The sequence below is a fragment of the Balaenoptera borealis genome (genome assembly GCF_965194805.1).
Source record: "Balaenoptera borealis genome assembly, chromosome: 20".
Classification (NCBI taxonomy): domain Eukaryota; kingdom Metazoa; phylum Chordata; class Mammalia; order Artiodactyla; family Balaenopteridae; genus Balaenoptera; species Balaenoptera borealis.
In genome coordinates, this window is record NC_138879.1 from 52,108,661 (window position 1) to 52,124,371 (window position 15,711).

At 54.1% G+C, this 15,711-nt stretch overlaps 3 protein-coding genes across 10 annotated transcripts; 1 reads left to right on the forward strand and 2 right to left on the reverse strand.

Annotated features, from left to right (window-relative positions):
* Positions 1 to 954: 954 nt before the first annotated feature.
* On the reverse strand, positions 955 to 7,565 carry CTDNEP1 (CTD nuclear envelope phosphatase 1). Of its 2 annotated transcripts, XM_082372482.1 has the most exons (8): positions 6,460 to 7,554; positions 3,758 to 3,824; positions 3,545 to 3,663; positions 3,271 to 3,342; positions 2,737 to 2,853; positions 2,397 to 2,508; positions 1,895 to 1,979; positions 955 to 1,600 (listed from the first exon to the last, which is right to left on the reverse strand). In XM_082372482.1, the coding sequence occupies exons 1-8, from the start codon at positions 6,559 to 6,561 to the stop codon at positions 1,540 to 1,542; spliced, it is 735 nt and encodes a 244-aa protein (XP_082228608.1). In that variant the 5' UTR covers positions 6,562 to 7,554; the 3' UTR covers positions 955 to 1,539. The 2 variants fall into 2 exon arrangements, with proteins under 2 accessions (XP_082228608.1, XP_082228609.1); XM_082372483.1 differs by lacking the exon at positions 2,397 to 2,508 and having other exon boundaries at positions 6,460 to 7,565.
* Positions 7,566 to 7,601: 36 nt separating this feature from the next.
* ELP5 (elongator acetyltransferase complex subunit 5) lies at positions 7,602 to 13,060 on the forward strand. Of its 7 annotated transcripts, none has more exons than XM_082372459.1 (9): positions 7,602 to 7,860; positions 8,021 to 8,081; positions 8,168 to 8,248; positions 9,960 to 10,036; positions 11,164 to 11,345; positions 11,697 to 11,792; positions 11,938 to 12,038; positions 12,244 to 12,367; positions 12,686 to 13,060. In XM_082372459.1, the coding sequence occupies exons 1-9, from the start codon at positions 7,815 to 7,817 to the stop codon at positions 12,740 to 12,742; spliced, it is 825 nt and encodes a 274-aa protein (XP_082228585.1). In that variant the 5' UTR covers positions 7,602 to 7,814; the 3' UTR covers positions 12,743 to 13,060. The 7 variants fall into 7 exon arrangements, with proteins under 7 accessions (XP_082228585.1, XP_082228584.1, XP_082228589.1 ...); XM_082372463.1 differs by having other exon boundaries at positions 7,617 to 7,860; positions 9,816 to 10,036; XM_082372458.1 differs by lacking the exon at positions 11,697 to 11,792 and having other exon boundaries at positions 7,611 to 7,860; positions 9,816 to 10,036.
* A 269-nt stretch (positions 13,061 to 13,329) lies between these two features.
* CLDN7 (claudin 7) lies at positions 13,330 to 15,658 on the reverse strand. The gene is made up of 4 exons (XM_082372498.1): positions 15,049 to 15,658; positions 14,007 to 14,171; positions 13,800 to 13,884; positions 13,330 to 13,715 (listed from the first exon to the last, which is right to left on the reverse strand). Exons 1-4 carry the CDS (start codon positions 15,269 to 15,271, stop codon positions 13,553 to 13,555), a joined length of 636 nt encoding a protein of 211 aa, XP_082228624.1. The 5' UTR covers positions 15,272 to 15,658; the 3' UTR covers positions 13,330 to 13,552.
* Positions 15,659 to 15,711: the final 53 nt, after the last annotated feature.

The following is a 15,711-nucleotide window of genomic DNA, read 5'->3' on the forward strand; positions in this document are numbered from 1 at the left end:
TTTGGAATCAACTTGGAGGCTACGCAGGCGGCGTAGGAAAGATTGCTGGCTTTTGCTATCGTCGAAAATAACTGAAAACCCATTTCCCGAGTTTCCCCCAGGAAGGTAACGATGAAAATGGCTGGAAGATGGTAATCGTAATTTGAGACTTGGCTCTCCAAAAGTTCTTTTCGGAAATAACGTACAGGAAAAAGAGCAGATAATTACAAGGAGAGCTATTCACGAAACGTGTTGGTACACTGAAGGCGGCCGTTGGTACCAAAACAAAGTAGTACCCAAACGGAGGAAGTGGTCTCCGGAAATAGAGGGCAGAAACGAAACGTATGTTTGGAGAGACGCACGGAACCCTTAGGTTCCAGGGATGAGTGGACCAATAGGAACTGGAGAGGAGGTCCGAAAGGTAAGGAATACGTCAGCGCGGAAGAATACTGCACTGTGTGTACCCGAGAATCATGTGATATTGGAGAAGGGCGGAGCGTCACGTGGCGGGTGGGAGGAAGTAGAGCCGGCTTAGGCTTCTGGGAGGAAAGCGCTGGGGAGGTGGGGCCCCGGGGCTCGGCCGGCCAGCCGGTGGCGTGGAGCACCCTCCCCCCCCCCCCCCCCCCGCCTCCCTCCCCGCCGCTCAGGGGCAGCGTCTGCTTAGCTTGTTCACGTCAGCCCCCCAGACGAAATGCGGGCTTTGCCGGCGCCCAGGTCTCTCCTCCTTTCATATTTCTCTGTCCTGCCGCACTGAAGCTCACGTTCCCTCAGGACACACAGCTGTCCTTTCACTCCCCACCAGGGCGCCCATCCTGTCACTAAGACCCTTCCCACCAGGGAAAGCCAACACCACCGTTCCCCCTACCCCTCGGGTCTACAGCAGCCTCTTTTCCTTCTGCCTAGGGGACAGGGTGGGTGTGAACAAAGACCCCTCCCTTCATTTCCCAAAACCCCAGAGAAGGACCTAGGGCAGCCTTGGTTTTAAAGTTATAATGCATGGTTTAAAAGAGAGGAAAGAAAAAAAAGGAGAGAAAGCTGGTTACAGGTCTGAGGGAATCTAGGAAGAAGGGAAAATAGAAAGGGAGGGGACAAGTTTGGGGAAAATCCAGTGGCCCAAAATCCCAGTTTCCCACCCACAACCCAGCCCTTGGAGTGAAGAATTAGATCACTTTTGTACAAGAGTTTTTAAAAAAAACAAATCACAACAAAGCTGGCTTGGCTTCTCTTTGAGCCTCCCGGATTACCGAATGTCTGTCTCCCACTCTGGCCAGTCCTGTCTCTCCACCAGACACTGTTGCGGCTCTCCTAGGCCTCCGCTTATGTCCCAGTCTGGGGTTTCCAGGGAGTGCGAACACGAAGTTAGAGTGAGGCTGCTTGAGAATCTGGCCCTTGTGTCCATCCAGACTCCATATGGAGTGCAGGGCTCCCAGGGCAGAGAGGGGTGGGAGGGGCAGACCCTGCCCAGGCAGTCCTCACCAGTGGACAGGGCACCAGACGGCATCCCGAGGGCTCACCCTCCCTTTCCCCCCCACCCCAACTCAGGTGGAGGGGGAGCAGCTGTCACCAGAGCCTATGTTGGTGAAGGTTTCGGCTCAGCACAGAACGAACATCAGCGGTGAACCTGGGACAACAATAACTTGCATTGGTAGAGTCCTTATGTTGATATCCTCACACTAGTGTAAGGCAGCCTCACGGAAGACGTGGGGTGGAAAGGATCACCGTTTTCACATGAGACAGGTTCAGTTTGCCCAAAACCCAATGGCTAAAAGTGATGAGTTTTAAGAAGACCTTGGTTCAAAAGTAATATTCTTAAGGGAAAAGAGATAAGTAAGTAAAACAGGACAAACTTTTATTCCTTCTTGGGATCCCCCACCCGCTCCTCTCCTCAGAAATCTAAGTGTCTAGCTTCCCTTACCTGAGGGCATCCAGCATCGGAAGCAGGTTGAGAAGGGCGGTATCGCTGGGGTCACTGAACCAGGATTTGATGGGGATGGCATTGTCTAGGGTGGGTGAAAAGGCACATGAGAAGAAACAAAGGATTCAAGAGAGACGGGGTGTTTTTCCTTTTATTTGGGGGTGGGGTTCATTACTTTAAAATACATACCCCCCCAAACTCAATGACCTAAGTAAAACCTTCTTGATTTATTCTTCAAAATAAAATAAAATTTTAATCACCGTATCTCATACTAGCGTGAGGCTTCTAGTCAAACTTACTGTCTTGTGTCTTACCTGAAGCAATTTGATATGAGAAATCTGATTTATGAAATGGATATGGGGGGGCGGGGAACATCTCATTTAAAAGAGAAACAACTTGCATCCTGACCTACTGTAAACCAGGGAATCCCAGCTCCATGCATTCAAAATATCTCCTCTGAACCACTTCCTAGTCCTGCCAGACTCACCACCGTCCCCTGTACCTGGATGGCTCCTGTAAGCCCCTGGGGAGTTATCCAGGATCACAATGCTGGAGAGGTCACTGTGGACCACAGAGAGGTCCTTGATGTAGCTGCCCAATTCCAAAGTGCAGTGCTGGAAGGCAGGGTGAGCTGGGCATCAAAAGGAGACTCGCCCTCTGTGATTGCTCCCCCAATCCGAACAATGCCCACAGGCAGCCAGTTCTCACAAAAGGGATTATACAGTATGCCTCCCCCACACCCTCAGAAGGTCCCATTCCAGGGCAGTTGCCTCAAACTCAGGTCCCTCCCTGATGGCCTGCCTCCCAAGCCTCACTCTTAGACCTGGACTCTAGCCCGTTACCTGTCTGTAGTATCTTCTCTTGAGAATGCTTCTGCTATTATCCAGTTTATCTGCCACAGCAGAGCCGTAAATTTCCATGCTTGCTGTGAACACCACCAGCTCGTACCACTGGCTCACCTGAAAGAGATTGGAGAAGAGGAAGGTATCAGAAGAGATGATCATTCAGACATATAGTTCCCTTTTACTAAGACTCTAGCAGAGTCCTTCAGGACTTCCAAAAACATTGAATGTCTCTGAGGACACAGAATTCTGAAACTGTCCTCAAACTCAAGAGTCTTAGGCAGCATACACCCTTAAGATTCACAGATGCAAGAACAAAAGAGCGGGAAGGCCGTGGAAGAATAGAATTGCATCAGCACAACAAATGAACCCAAACTATCGAAAGCCATTCTCTGAGCATCCTACAACCTCCCCTCTCCAAAACTGCCCTTACCCATTTCTCCTGATCCCTTACTTCCTCCAAATCCTCTAAATTCCCAGAGCCCTAAAACCATTCCTTCATCACAGAGCTGCCTTCAGCTTCTGCAAACTCACCACTTCCAAGAAGAAATCCACATGGGGCCTCTTATGTACAAAAAACCGGACGGGATGTTTGTCTATTACCACCTGTAGAGGAACACAGCAGGGCTGGGAGAAGTCCTGAGCACCACAACACAGGCCTAAAGGACACGCCCCCACCCTCCCACTGCCTGCTTCCCTCCTTCAGGCTGCCAGAGGACACAGCCAGGGATGAGATGCTCTGGGACTGGCAAAGAATCTGAGCAGAATAACAGACGTAACCATTCCATCACTTCCCAGCCCCACACACCTTGAGAATGAAGTCAGGAGGCGTTCCAGGCCGGACTGTAGGCCTCAGGACCCCATCGTGATGGGAGTGAATAAGTGTCTCATCCAGATCCAGCACCAGGATCTTCCTCTTCACCTGGCCTGAACCACAGCGGGAAGGGGTAACACCAACCAACCTCCAGCCAAGACCTTGAACCCTACCTCACCTAGGGTTCCTCCCAGTCAGCATACTCACTTAGCCGATTCCGGGACACAGGAGATAAGGGAAGGATGTCATATCGAACGGTTTGGTACTGAATTACCTAGGAATAGCAAGAGAGCGGGTTAGAACCCTTGACAAGGAAATCTTCCCCACTAATAATAGGAAGCACATGTTGAACATTTACCATACATTGGGCATAGTGTAATTTAGGGTTGTTTCTTTAATCCTCAGAACCCTAATAATAACAACAACAATACCATCTACATCTTAAGGATGAAGAAACCAAGGCTTGGAGAAGATAAATACTTTGCCTAAGACCCCACAGCTAGGAATTGTCTTATTTAGCAGTTTGCCCCTCCAGTTAGAATGAAAGCAAGGATTTTGTCTCGATCGTGGCTGTATTCCTAGAACACTATAGCAGGGGTGGTCACTTACATTAGAATCAGTGAAACGGTGGAGCCAGGATTGTACCTGTGCAGTCCGATCCGAGAACGTGCCCTCTTAACCATGATGTTATCCTGCTACGTGGAATAAAGAAATGCGTGGCCCTCCCCACCTCCACCTCAAGAATTCTTTGTGACAGCTCTCATCACCTCCTGTTGGGAGCTGAGAGCCTCAGATTCCTTAGTGGACAGAGCGTAGGCGTCAGGAGGGGAGGTCCTTGGGTCACTAAGGGGAACAGAGAATGAGGGAATCCAGGGGTTGTCAGGTCAGCTAAGTTCCTCTGGCTGGGGGCCACCAGGCCTATTTTAACCAGCCACCTGTCCACTTCTGTCTCTACTAGCCAAGTCACAAGTTGTAGAGAACCTCAGCCCTCTGAACAGCCTCCTTATCCTGGTACCCAGGGCAAGGCAGAGAACACTGGAAAGCCCCACTCACCAGGCAGACTGCTAGAGTACCAAGAAGGCCAGAGTGAAGTAAGGGCTGTGAGTGGGAGGTGAGGAAGGGACAAGGATGTCACCATCCCGGCCTTCCAGTTTCTCCAAGCCTTCTCTAGAGGCTCCTGTTTCCAGCACTCAAATCTCTCCCATGCAAAGCTTGGCAATTCCCTCCTCTGCTCTTTTCTTCTAAGCACAGTCCGTCCCTAAGCCCCAAGCCTCACCAGAACCAGGCTCTCCACTTGCAAACCAAAGGGCCCTCTCCCCCTAATCCCAAGGCATGTGCCCTTCTTTTCTCTCGGGGCTGCGATGAGGGCCGCAACAGCTCGGGTGTCCTGCCCTATCTCGGGTTGCACATGCTGGGCATGTAGGGAATGCTCTCAGCATCTGCCAGAAAGGGGGTGGGGGGAGAAACCAGATTGGAAAGGAAGGAAGGGAAGACAAAAGGCTGTGGGGTCAGTGCTGCCCAGAGGGGAGCAATTTTGCAAGGAACCAGTCTCTGCATGGGCTGGAGCCCATCCCTGCACCCAGAACAGAAAACCGCTATGTTAGGGGGAGAAGGGGAGATGCTCGGAGCAAGGCCAGGACGAGAAGACAGCAGCTAACACGTAAGGAAAATCCCAGGAGCTAGTCCCCCACACATCTCAGTATCTCTGACCTGATTCTTCTTGGCTCCTAACCCTTATCTCAGGGAAATAGCCCTGCCTACAACCATGACCACCCAGAAACAATCCTCACCCTAAACCCTAAATCAGGAAGTGGAAGGAGTGGAGTGGTCAAGGAGACACTGAATCCAAGGCCAGGCCCATTCCCCAAATCAGTAAGTCAACCACCACTACCACTCAGGGCTTTCTGGAAGTTCCTTGACCTGGGCAGCCCCTACTTGGTTTTATTCCTTCATGTTTTATTGAGGTATGCCAGAGTACAGACTGGAGACCCTCTGCACCCCAGCTCACTGAATCTTCCCCAGACTCCTTCAGAGCATTCTCCCCCGTGATGGTGAGAACACAGAGTACATTAAATGATGTTAGCCTAAGGAGGTTTGACCTTGGAGAAAAGCTATGGGGGAGGAAACCCAGAGATACACTCCCCACAGTATCCCTCACAATGCTGGGGTCTCCTGGAGAAACAATCTGAGAAGCATGCCCTCAGATTCAAACCTTAAACTGACAAGCACCGTCTTCTGATAGGGACATCCAAACTTTAATGTGCTCCCTTCCACAACTAAAGATGCCAATCATAAATGCATCTTTTTTAGTCCCAAAGTCTTAATAAACCCAAATATTCACACTCACACTATGAAATGAGTTTTCAGGACCTTTTTGGAAGAGTTCCCTTAATTTGAACCGCAGGGGTTTCTCCTTCACACCCAGGTCTTTTCCCACGTTCCCATCCTTGTTGGTGACATACGCCCTCCCACCCACCGCCACCCTTGGCACATGAGCCTGTCTCTCCCTTGTTATGAGACCAAACACACACGGAGGTTCCAAATAATAGGAGGGTCTTCCACAAGCCCACATCAACAGACCTGCTGCCATCAAACAGGTGTTCCCCGCCCCTCGGCTTCTTTAGCAACAACTCTAGCTTTCTTAAAGAGCACCCCACCCATCACCCTAGCCCCCAAGAGTTGCCAAATCCTTTTCCCATCTAGCCCCCCTCCACCATCTCGGCTCTACTACAAGGGTCTTCCTCTTCCCCGTCCCACCCCATGCCCAGCGACGGGTGCTCTAATTCTCTAGCGGTAAAAGCTGCCGCCGGGGCTGTTTCTAGGCCCAAACAGAGGCCCGAGACTTTCCAAAAACCCTCGAGCACCGCTGACAGAGGTCCCCACCACCACCAGCGCCCACCCAGGCTCACCGTGCGGATCTGCCTCCGCAAAAGGTAAATGAAGAAGCTCCAGAGCTTGGCGGCGAAGGCCACGAACGTGCGCAGCCCCAGCAGACACTGCGTCCGCATCATCCCGATGACCCCGGCACCGCCGGCCCCGGGGCCCCCGCGGCCCAGCTCCGCCAGCCCCCCGGGGGCAGCCCCCCGCCACCGGGAGGGGGAACGGGGGCCCCGAGTGGCAGGAGAGGCTGCAGAGAGGGGCACGGAGCGGGCGGCTCAGAAAGCCACCCACGACGAGGGGAAAGCCCAGCGGAACGGGGAGCTGGGGGACAGGCGTGGGCAGCCCGCGGGGGCCCACATGGGCGGGGAGTGGCACCGACGGATTCGCGGAGGTTGCGGGCCGAGACAGATCGGGCTACGATGGGGTCCTCCGAGACCAGGAGGGAAGGGGATGGAGAATTGGGGGAGGGGGTTGTGGGGGAGGGGGCTAGGGAGAAGGGAGGGAGGGAGAAGGAAGGGGGAGGGGAAGGGGGAAGCGGAGGGTGGCCCGCTGCGCAGGCGCGCTAGGGGGCTGCCCGCGGGAAAGGGGCGGGCGGGGGTAGCGGCGCGCGCAGGGCCGCGGTGGCGGCGAACAGACCGGCTGAGCCAAGGAGCCGGGAAGGAGGGGAGGGGGAGCCGAAGGGCGCGGATGGCTGGACTGGAGCGGCCTCCCCCTCCCCGAGGTCGGGGGGGGTGCCTCAGCCGCTAGGGAGCGGGGCTGCAGCCTCTGCAGCTGGATTTCCCACTCTGACAGGCGCCATTTTACCGCCCGAAGGCCTCCCTCCTTCTTTCTTCCCCCCTCCTCTTCCCCTCTGACACTACTTCCGGTGGTGACGTGTATTCGCTTCACCCGGGCTGAATTTCCCCCAACTCTGTCTTCGGGGGTGGGGACAAGGAAAGTGGAGCGTGCTCCGAACAAGGCCCCAGTATCGCGCATGCGCGGAGGGTGGCGATGGGGCGGGGCCTGAGGCAAAGCAGGCCCGCCTCGAATTGCATGGGCGGGGCGGAGTGACGTCACTTGCGCCAGAGGCTCCGACAGTAGGGCGGGATTGCGCGGCCACTTCCCCCTCCCACAGACAACTGCCCCAACGGCTCTTCCCGCCCTAGTCACGGTAAAAATGTAGAGAGGGGCGTCGTCCCTGCGTCTGTGCACCAGGGCTCAGGAGGGGTCGCTCCGCGTGAGCTTTCCTGGGATAGCGAACCTACGCACCACTCACTCCAGGTTACGCCAGGTCTTAGTGGTGGGAGAGACCGTGGATGCCCCGCCCCTTCCATGTGGAGGGGCGGGGCAATGGGCAGTGACGCCATCAGAGGGCGTCCGAAGAGGGACGCGACGCATTTTGGAGATGCTGGAGTCGCTGTTGGCTCTTGGTGGCCTGGTGCTGCTGCGGGGTGAGGGTCACAGGCACAGGGGCTTAGGAGCAGGGCCCAAGGGGCGGAAGTGGAGAGGAAGGGCCGTGGGTAAGAGGCCAGGGGTGGAGGTCGCTACCGGTTCGCGAATGCGAAAACCTCAGTGTTCTCAAGCTGTTTATCCGTCCCTCGCTCTCCCCAGACTCCGTGGAGTGGGAGGGGCGCAGCCTCTTGAAGGCGCTTATCAAGAAATCTGCACTGTGGTGAGTATCCCGCAGCGTCTCGCTGTCCTGCCCGAGAAGGGAGCCTGGGCCCCACTCTTTGACACTCTCCCTCATCTCTGCCTCAGTGGGGAGCAAGTCCACATCCTGGGCTGTGAAGTGAGCGAAGAAGAGTTTCGTGAAGGTTTTGACTCCAGTATCAACAGCCGGTAAGTACAATTTGGAAGAGATTTAATTGGATTTGGGACCTCTGTTGCTGAGGAACTCCCCTTCCAGCTACAGGGGCAAACCTGATATGTAGTAGCAGCTACTTATTCATGGAATGGATATGGGTTTTTCAAGAGGTAGGAATTAGTCAGAGGAATGATGAAGAGTGGTATCTGGAGAATCCAAAGCAGGGACCATAAAAGATGAGAGGAACAGAGTAATAAGAGGCCGACAGTACAGGTTAGCACTAGAGGCTGGACTGGAGGACAAGAATAAACGTGTTCTGCCTTTTGAGTTATTCAGAATCTTGTGATCAACATGCATCAGCACTAACTGCAGGGTACATAGGGACTTGTCCTACAGGCAGAAGGAACAGTTTATGCAAAATTAGAGAGGTATGGAAGGCATACCTGTTCATGGGAGATGGAAGAGCTTCCTGAGGTCAGACAGAGAGGTACCTGTTAGTAAAAGTTCTTACAGAGCACGAAAAGGAAAATTTGGGAGGAGAGTGATAACGTCATACCTGTTAGAAAGACTCGTCCAGTGACCACAGTGTGGAGAATGGGTTAGGAGGGGGCAGCCTGGAGATAGGGAGACCAGGTGGGAAGGCTATTGCAGTAATGCAGGTTCACTCAGATGTATAAGTGCCGGTTAAGAAGTAGTTGTGAACCAGGAACTGAGCTAGGCTAGAACAGTGAATGAAGCCGACATGATTCCTGTTCCAGTGAATCTTAGAGAATAATGGTAGGAGGTGACAGAGGCCTAGCTAAAGACAGTGGCAGTAGGGATGGAGAGTTTAGGACAAATGTAAAAGGACTTTAGCAGGTAGAATTTCCAGGACTTAACAGACTGATGTGGGGTAGAGGAAAGCAGCCAGATCAGGAGGTACCTGAATCCACCTCTGTTGGGTGGTTAAGAAAGATTACTTCCTGGTCTGGTTAGCTAAGTGGATAATAATAGTTTACACTTATCGGTTGAGCCCTAATTTTGTATCAGCTGTTATAGTAGAGGTGATGCTGTAAAGGTGGCATTCACAAGAGAAGCAGAAGATAGAAAGGAGATGTCTGGGAACAAGTTCTGCCACTGTGAAGCTTTCCCAGGATTTCTAGTCCATGCCAGTCTCTTTTCCTGAATCGCTATGTTATCTGTAGTTAGTACCTCAGGACTTGATTCTTGACCTTCTCTAAGCTGTCCTACAGGCAGGAACCATGTCTCAGGTCCTCTCTTTTCTCTTTATCCATTCGAGAATGATACACTTTAGGCATCATTTAGTACTGTGCTGTCAGGAGGTTGGTATTCCTATTTTATAAATGAAGAAACCGAGTCTTACAGAGATGAAGTAATGTATCAGTTAGGTGACCTTGGACAAGTAGAAACAAGCTTGGAGCTCAGGGCTGTCTGATGCCAAAGTCTGTGCTCTCAATTACTATATTCTACTTCTCAGTAAAAACTTTTCAGTAATATTTAGGATATTATTGAAAATCGAGAAACAGCCACAAAAATCAGAAGCTGAATTTGGAGATTAGGGGGAGGGGCAGTAGAATCATGCCTTTCCGTTTCCCTTTGCAGGCTGGTTTACCATGACCTCTTTAGAGACCCTCTCAACTGGTCAAAGACTGGGGAAGCCCTTCCTGGGGGTCCCCTGGAAGCCTTGAGGGCCCTGTGCAGGAGGACAGATCCTGGCCCTGTCACCATTGCTCTTGATTCCCTCAGCTGGCTGCTGCTTCACCTTCCCTGCACCACACTCTGCCAGACTCTGCACGCTCTGAGCCATCAGGACTCCTGCCATGGTGAGACTCCTCCTTCGTTTCTTCCCACCATACATTCCCCCTGCCAAGGGATGTGCCCCTTTCCACCCTAACAAGAAACATATCAGGGATCTCCAATTGCACTTTCTTCCATCTCTTTAGCCTTTATTCTAGTTCTTGGTTTCTTTATAGTGCTATCTACTAATTACTCTTTTTTTTCTTTTCCAAGTTTTTTTTTTCCCTCATTCATGTCATTCATTCATTCAACAAACATACGCATAAATACACTGTGTCAGGCACAGTTCTAGATAATGGAAAAATAAAGGCTAACTGTAGTCAGGTCCTTGCCTTCCAGGAGCTCAAAGTCCCGTAAAGGTATAGACAAGTAAACCAGCAATTACTAGACAGTCTGATAAGGACCATGATGATAAAGGAACATGCACCGAGTACCTTAAGGAAGGAATGTCTTGAAGAGCAAGGGCCAGTTTGTCCAGCTGGGGGCACTGGGACTAGCCCTAAAGTACAGTGGGTACTAGAATGGGCTTTAGAGTCAGATACCCAGCTCGGTATACAGGTGCTTGGTCTCACCGTGCTTCCGTTTCCTCAGTAAAAGCCGAGGAAGGAGGGAGTTTATAGTATGAAGATGAACCACTTGGAATTGCTTTTATTGTAGATCAGATATGATCAAATGTCAGCAATTTCATACGGTCCAACCTAAAAATGCAAGTATTTAGTGCAGTGCCTGATGCTTTGTAAATGCTGCTAAAAAGGGAAGGAAGGAAAGAGGGGATCTAAGGCACTGACTGGGATCTTGGCAAGTTCCTGACACTGCAGATGGTTCAGTGTGTAAGAGATGAGGCTGGAAAACAAGCGGAGAACAGATGCTAAAAGTGTGGATTCCATCCTGAAGGCCTTGAGGCGCTCCTGAGGATTGAGGTCAGAGTGGTGCCTTGATTCGATGTGCATTGGAATAAGAAAGTGTTTTAAAGGTGAGGGCTGAAAGAGGTCAGAGCAGGGCAGTGACACTGGCCGAGGTTAGTCAGGATCCTGGCAGAGCTCTGAGGGAACGTGGCCCTGTCCTTCCTTTTTTTCCTCTTCACTATGATCCCAGGCCTCCCCCAAATGCTCCCTACTGCCCTTCGTGCACCACCTTTCTTGTCCCTCTCCAGGTGACAGCTCCCCAGGAGAGCAGGTGCATGTGCTGGGCCTGCTGCATGAAGAGCTTCACGGCCCAGGCCCCTTGGGAGCACTGAGCAGCCTTGCTCAGACCGAGGTGACCCTGAGCGGTGTGATGGGCCAGGCCTCAGCCCACATTCTCTGTCGGAGGCCCCAACAGCGCCCGACCCACCAGGTCAGAAGCACAGGAGAACTGGAGGTTGGGGTCAGAGAGGAGGAGCAATAAAATGGCTGATGCGATGGAGCACTTCCCTAGGCTCTCATGGTTTCAGCATTGCCCTCATTGTATCTCCACAGCTGCCCTGAGAGGTAGATTGTTTTATTATCCCCATTCTGTAGCCTGGAAAGCTCGGATCCTGTGAGCTTAACCAATGAAAGACACTGCCTTCCAGGAGATGAAAAAGGAGTGCAAGAGCTGGAAGCAACCAGTTACATAAGTGGTTGGGAGCTGGGGCGGCAGGTCCTGGTTCTCTGGTTTGTTCAGTAAGATGAAAAAAACCTTAATACTTTTCTTTCTTCTCCCCAGACTCAGTGGTTCTCCATCCTTGCTGACTTCAGCCTGGAGCTCCAAGGGGGGCCGCCCCTAGAGTCCCAGCCTAACCCAGATCCTCATACTCCCTCGGTATCTAAGAGAGCCAGGGCCGGAACAAGGGGATGCAGTTTGGAGTCTGGAAAAAGGAGAGAGGGGGATAAAGACGGCAGGGGTTGGGGCTGGGGTCAGGGATTTCAGTGATGGGGCAGAGTGGCAGCATCCTTTGTCTCTACAGACGGACCCCACGACTCATTTGACTTTTAACCTTCACCTGTCCAAGAAAGAGAGAGAAGCCAAAGATAGCCTGACCCTGCCCTTCCAGTTCAGCTCGGAAAAGTAAGGTTGGGCCTCGGTGCCCGGGTCCCTGAGCTGAGCCCAGCATCTGGGCCTAAGAGGTGGGGCAACAGCAGGTTGTTGATTAACCTCTTAGACTTTATAGGGGCTGAAGTCCACTTCCAGAGGCACGTCTGGGGAGGGGTTCTCTACGCACCCAAACCCCAACAATGGCAAAGGTCCTTTATGTCTTTTTTCTCTCCATTAGAGCCTTGGGTCCCAGCTCCACAGATGTCCCCAAAGTAATCTGGGCCTGGGTTGAGCCAGACCAGACCCTGGAGAAGTGGCCCTGTCTCCAGGCAGCGGTGCTAAGAGGACAGGAAGCTAGATGGGTATGGCAGAGGCAGGTTAATAAAGGCTTAGTAGATGCTTGTTGTCCTGTGCCCAGTGTGTGAGCAGGTGAAGCAAGACTACGGCAGGATGCTTGCCCTCAAGCTGCTAAGAACTTAGGCTATTATGAGAGCGGCATAAGAGTATCTACCCTGTACCAGGTGGTGCTTCCGTGCTAACTAAACGAGGTCACACAAAGGAACTTAGACCAAGAAAACATGGAGGCCAAAGAGGGAGTCACTGTCACAAGGAAAGAGGGTATCCAGACATGACCCATTACCCACCCTCACCAGCACCAATCTCCCTTTATGTCTTCTCAGACAGCAGGCTCTACTGCGCCCTGGGCTGAGCCAGGCTACCAGCCACATTTTCTATGAGCCAGATGCTTATGATGACCTGGACCAAGAAGACCCAGATGATGACCTAGATGTTTAACTGGCCAGGAGATGTGACTAGACTGTAATTGGAGGACGAGGGAGACCTTGGGCCCATAACCATCCTTCCATTGTTTGCGTTGGCCTTAGCCTGTCTCTGCCCCATCTTTGTTTCCTGTGTCTGTGGAGGCCCTGCCCTGTGACCCATGAGCCAGGGAGCAGCTTCCAGTGAGGAGAGAAAGTGGAATGGGAGCATAAGGGAAGGTGACACCACCACCCCCCAAGCCTAATAAAATCTTAATTTTTGTATTAAAAACAAAAGCTCTTTGGTTGCTATTTAAGCAAGAGTTGCGAGTGGACAGGACTGGAGGCTGGGAGGGGATGAGGGAAGCCAAGAACATGAGTCGTTTAGAGTCAGTAGTCAAAAGTGTTGGGGACTGAATGACTGAAATGGTAGAGCTGGGACAGCCTTGCACACCATTGGTGCTCAATAAATGTTTTTTTAACTGAAGTAGGTACACTTTAGGTTCTAGGTTCCCTGCAAGGATCTGGGTTGGAAGAAAGCAGATGCCCCGAAGGGAAGGAAAGTCTACTTTCCAAAACATATGTTTATTACTGTACAAAAGGCACACCCTCCCCCTTTTTGTCTCCCCACCACCCAACACCCCAGGGAACTGTACATGGTGTGCTGGGCTAGAGTGACCGCAGGCTTCTGCTCGGCACCCTGCCCACGGGTTGAGCTCTCTGCCCCAGGTCCTTTCAGATGTCTGGGGGCACCTCTAGGCTGCCAAGCTGGGGTAAGGGCATCCCAGCTTACACGTACTCCTTGACAGAGTTGGGCTTAGGGTAGGAGCGGGGTGCACGGTACCCAACTTTGCTTTCACTCCCAGGACAGGAGCAAGAGAGCAGTGCACCTCCCAGGAGGACCAGAGCGGACCCTGCCCAGCCAATGAAGATGGCAGGACCAAACTCATACCTGTGGAGAGAGGACTGGGGTCAGAAACCCTGGCCTGCCTCTCCCAACCCCAGACCCCTTAGGAGGCAGGGCTCTCTTACTTACTTAACATTCATGGGGACCAACGGGTTGTAAAAGTCTGCGACAATCTGGTGGCCATACCAGGAGCAAGCTATCAAGGCAGCAAGACCTGGAGAAAGAATGAGGGTTCAGATACTGTGAGCCCCCCGCAAACCAGCACCGTGCCCACCCTTACCCCTCCTGGATGGGCAAGAAGGGAGTCCTTGGGCCCACCTTGGACTTGTTGCTCACCTGCCAAGATGAAAACGATGCCTCCGGCCATGGCTGTACGGGCCTTCTTCACTTTGTCGTCCCCCCCACAGTTTGTACACTTCATGCCCATCGTGGCCACGAACGTGGCTAGGAAGCCCAGCACCAGGGAGACCACCATTAGGGCTCGGGTGGCCTGCAAGGCCGCTGCGGGAAAGGGGGAAGCATGCTGTCCTTGATGGAAATGCCAGCGGCCCTCGGACGGCTTCAGCCTCTGAGTCGCCGGCTGCGCCCACTAGCCGCAGGCCTGGGGCCCCCTCGACGCCCAAGTCCCGGGCCAGAGCGGGTGGATCCCGCCCCCTCCCGACTCCGCGGGCCTTCCCGCTCCGCCCCGCCCTTTCGGCTCTAGGATCCGCCCGGGGCGCCAGGGTTTCGACGAAACTTCCCCGGGGAGGGGGAAGGGTGAAAGGGTACATCGAAGAGGAACCGAGGTGGTGGCCTGAGCCCCGGAAGCGGTGGTCGGAGCCCCGACGCCGCCCGCAGATGCCGGCCCTCGTCCCAGCTCTGACCCCACTGTCGAGGCCACGGTTTGTGGCTTCGGCTAATCTGCCGATAAGATTAGAAGCCGCAGGCGGCGCCTCAGGACTGACGGTGCACGGCTCCTCGGCCCTCGGTCCGACCCCGCGGCCCCCAACCCAACTCCGAGGCCTCCAGCCCGCGCCGCCTTTTGTCAGAGAAAAGGGCGGGAGATGGCGGAGGCCGTGGCCTCCTCGGGGTGGGGGGAGGGGAAAGGCCCCGCCCCAGGACTCGGCTTCCCGGGACGTGCTTGGGCCGCCGGCCGCCAAGCCCGAAGACTAGGCGGGTCCGCGGGCGAAGAGGGGCGCAGCCGGCCCCGGAGGCGCGCACGTGCAGCCCCAGATTCTCGGCCCGCGGCGTCCCCAGCCCGACCGCTTCCGCTTCCTCCTCTCCGCCCGTGCTCGCCGGCAACCCAGGGCGTCGGGCCGTGGGGCCTGGGGCCGGGACCCGCGCCCACCCCGCGACCTCGGCCCTGGACGCGTCCGCCCCGTCGGTCCCGCGGCCTTACCGGGCAGGGCGAGCACCGAGTCGTACATTTTGCAGCTCATCATGCCCGTGCTCTGTGTGACGCAGTCCATCCACAGCCCCTTGTACATGGCCTGGGCGGTGATGATGTTGTCGCCGGCGTACGAGCTCATCTGCCACTGAGGGATGGCGGTGCACGCCACCAGGCCCACCCAGCCCAGCAGAGCCATGGAAAAGCCCAGCAGCTGCAGGCCCGAATTGGCCATTTCCGCCCTCAGAAAAGACGGGAGGCGCCGGGCTGGCGAGTTTTGTCACCCAAAGAGGCAAAAAAGTTTTTGGTCGAGTGCTTGCAAATCTTGTCACCGAAGTAAACGCAAATCTTGTCACCGAAGTAAACACAAATTTACCCCTCCGGCGGGGCGAGGGTCTCACAGCAGAGGGAACAGGACTGGTGGCCAACAAAAGCAATCCGCGAAGACCCGGCAGTTCCCTCCGGCGCTCGGCGACCCTTCCCAAACAAAAGGTGGAGGGGCCGTGTGGGCGCGGTCCCGGGTGCTGGAAGTCCCCAAAGTATCCTGGGCTGTCGGCCCGAAGCTGCTGTGCGAAGAGAGGTCGCTCAGCGGTGAGCGGGCAGGTGCGGGCGGACAGGTGCGGCGCACCTGAGTATATGTAGGTCGTCAGGGGCGCGCCCCCGCGGGCACCGGGA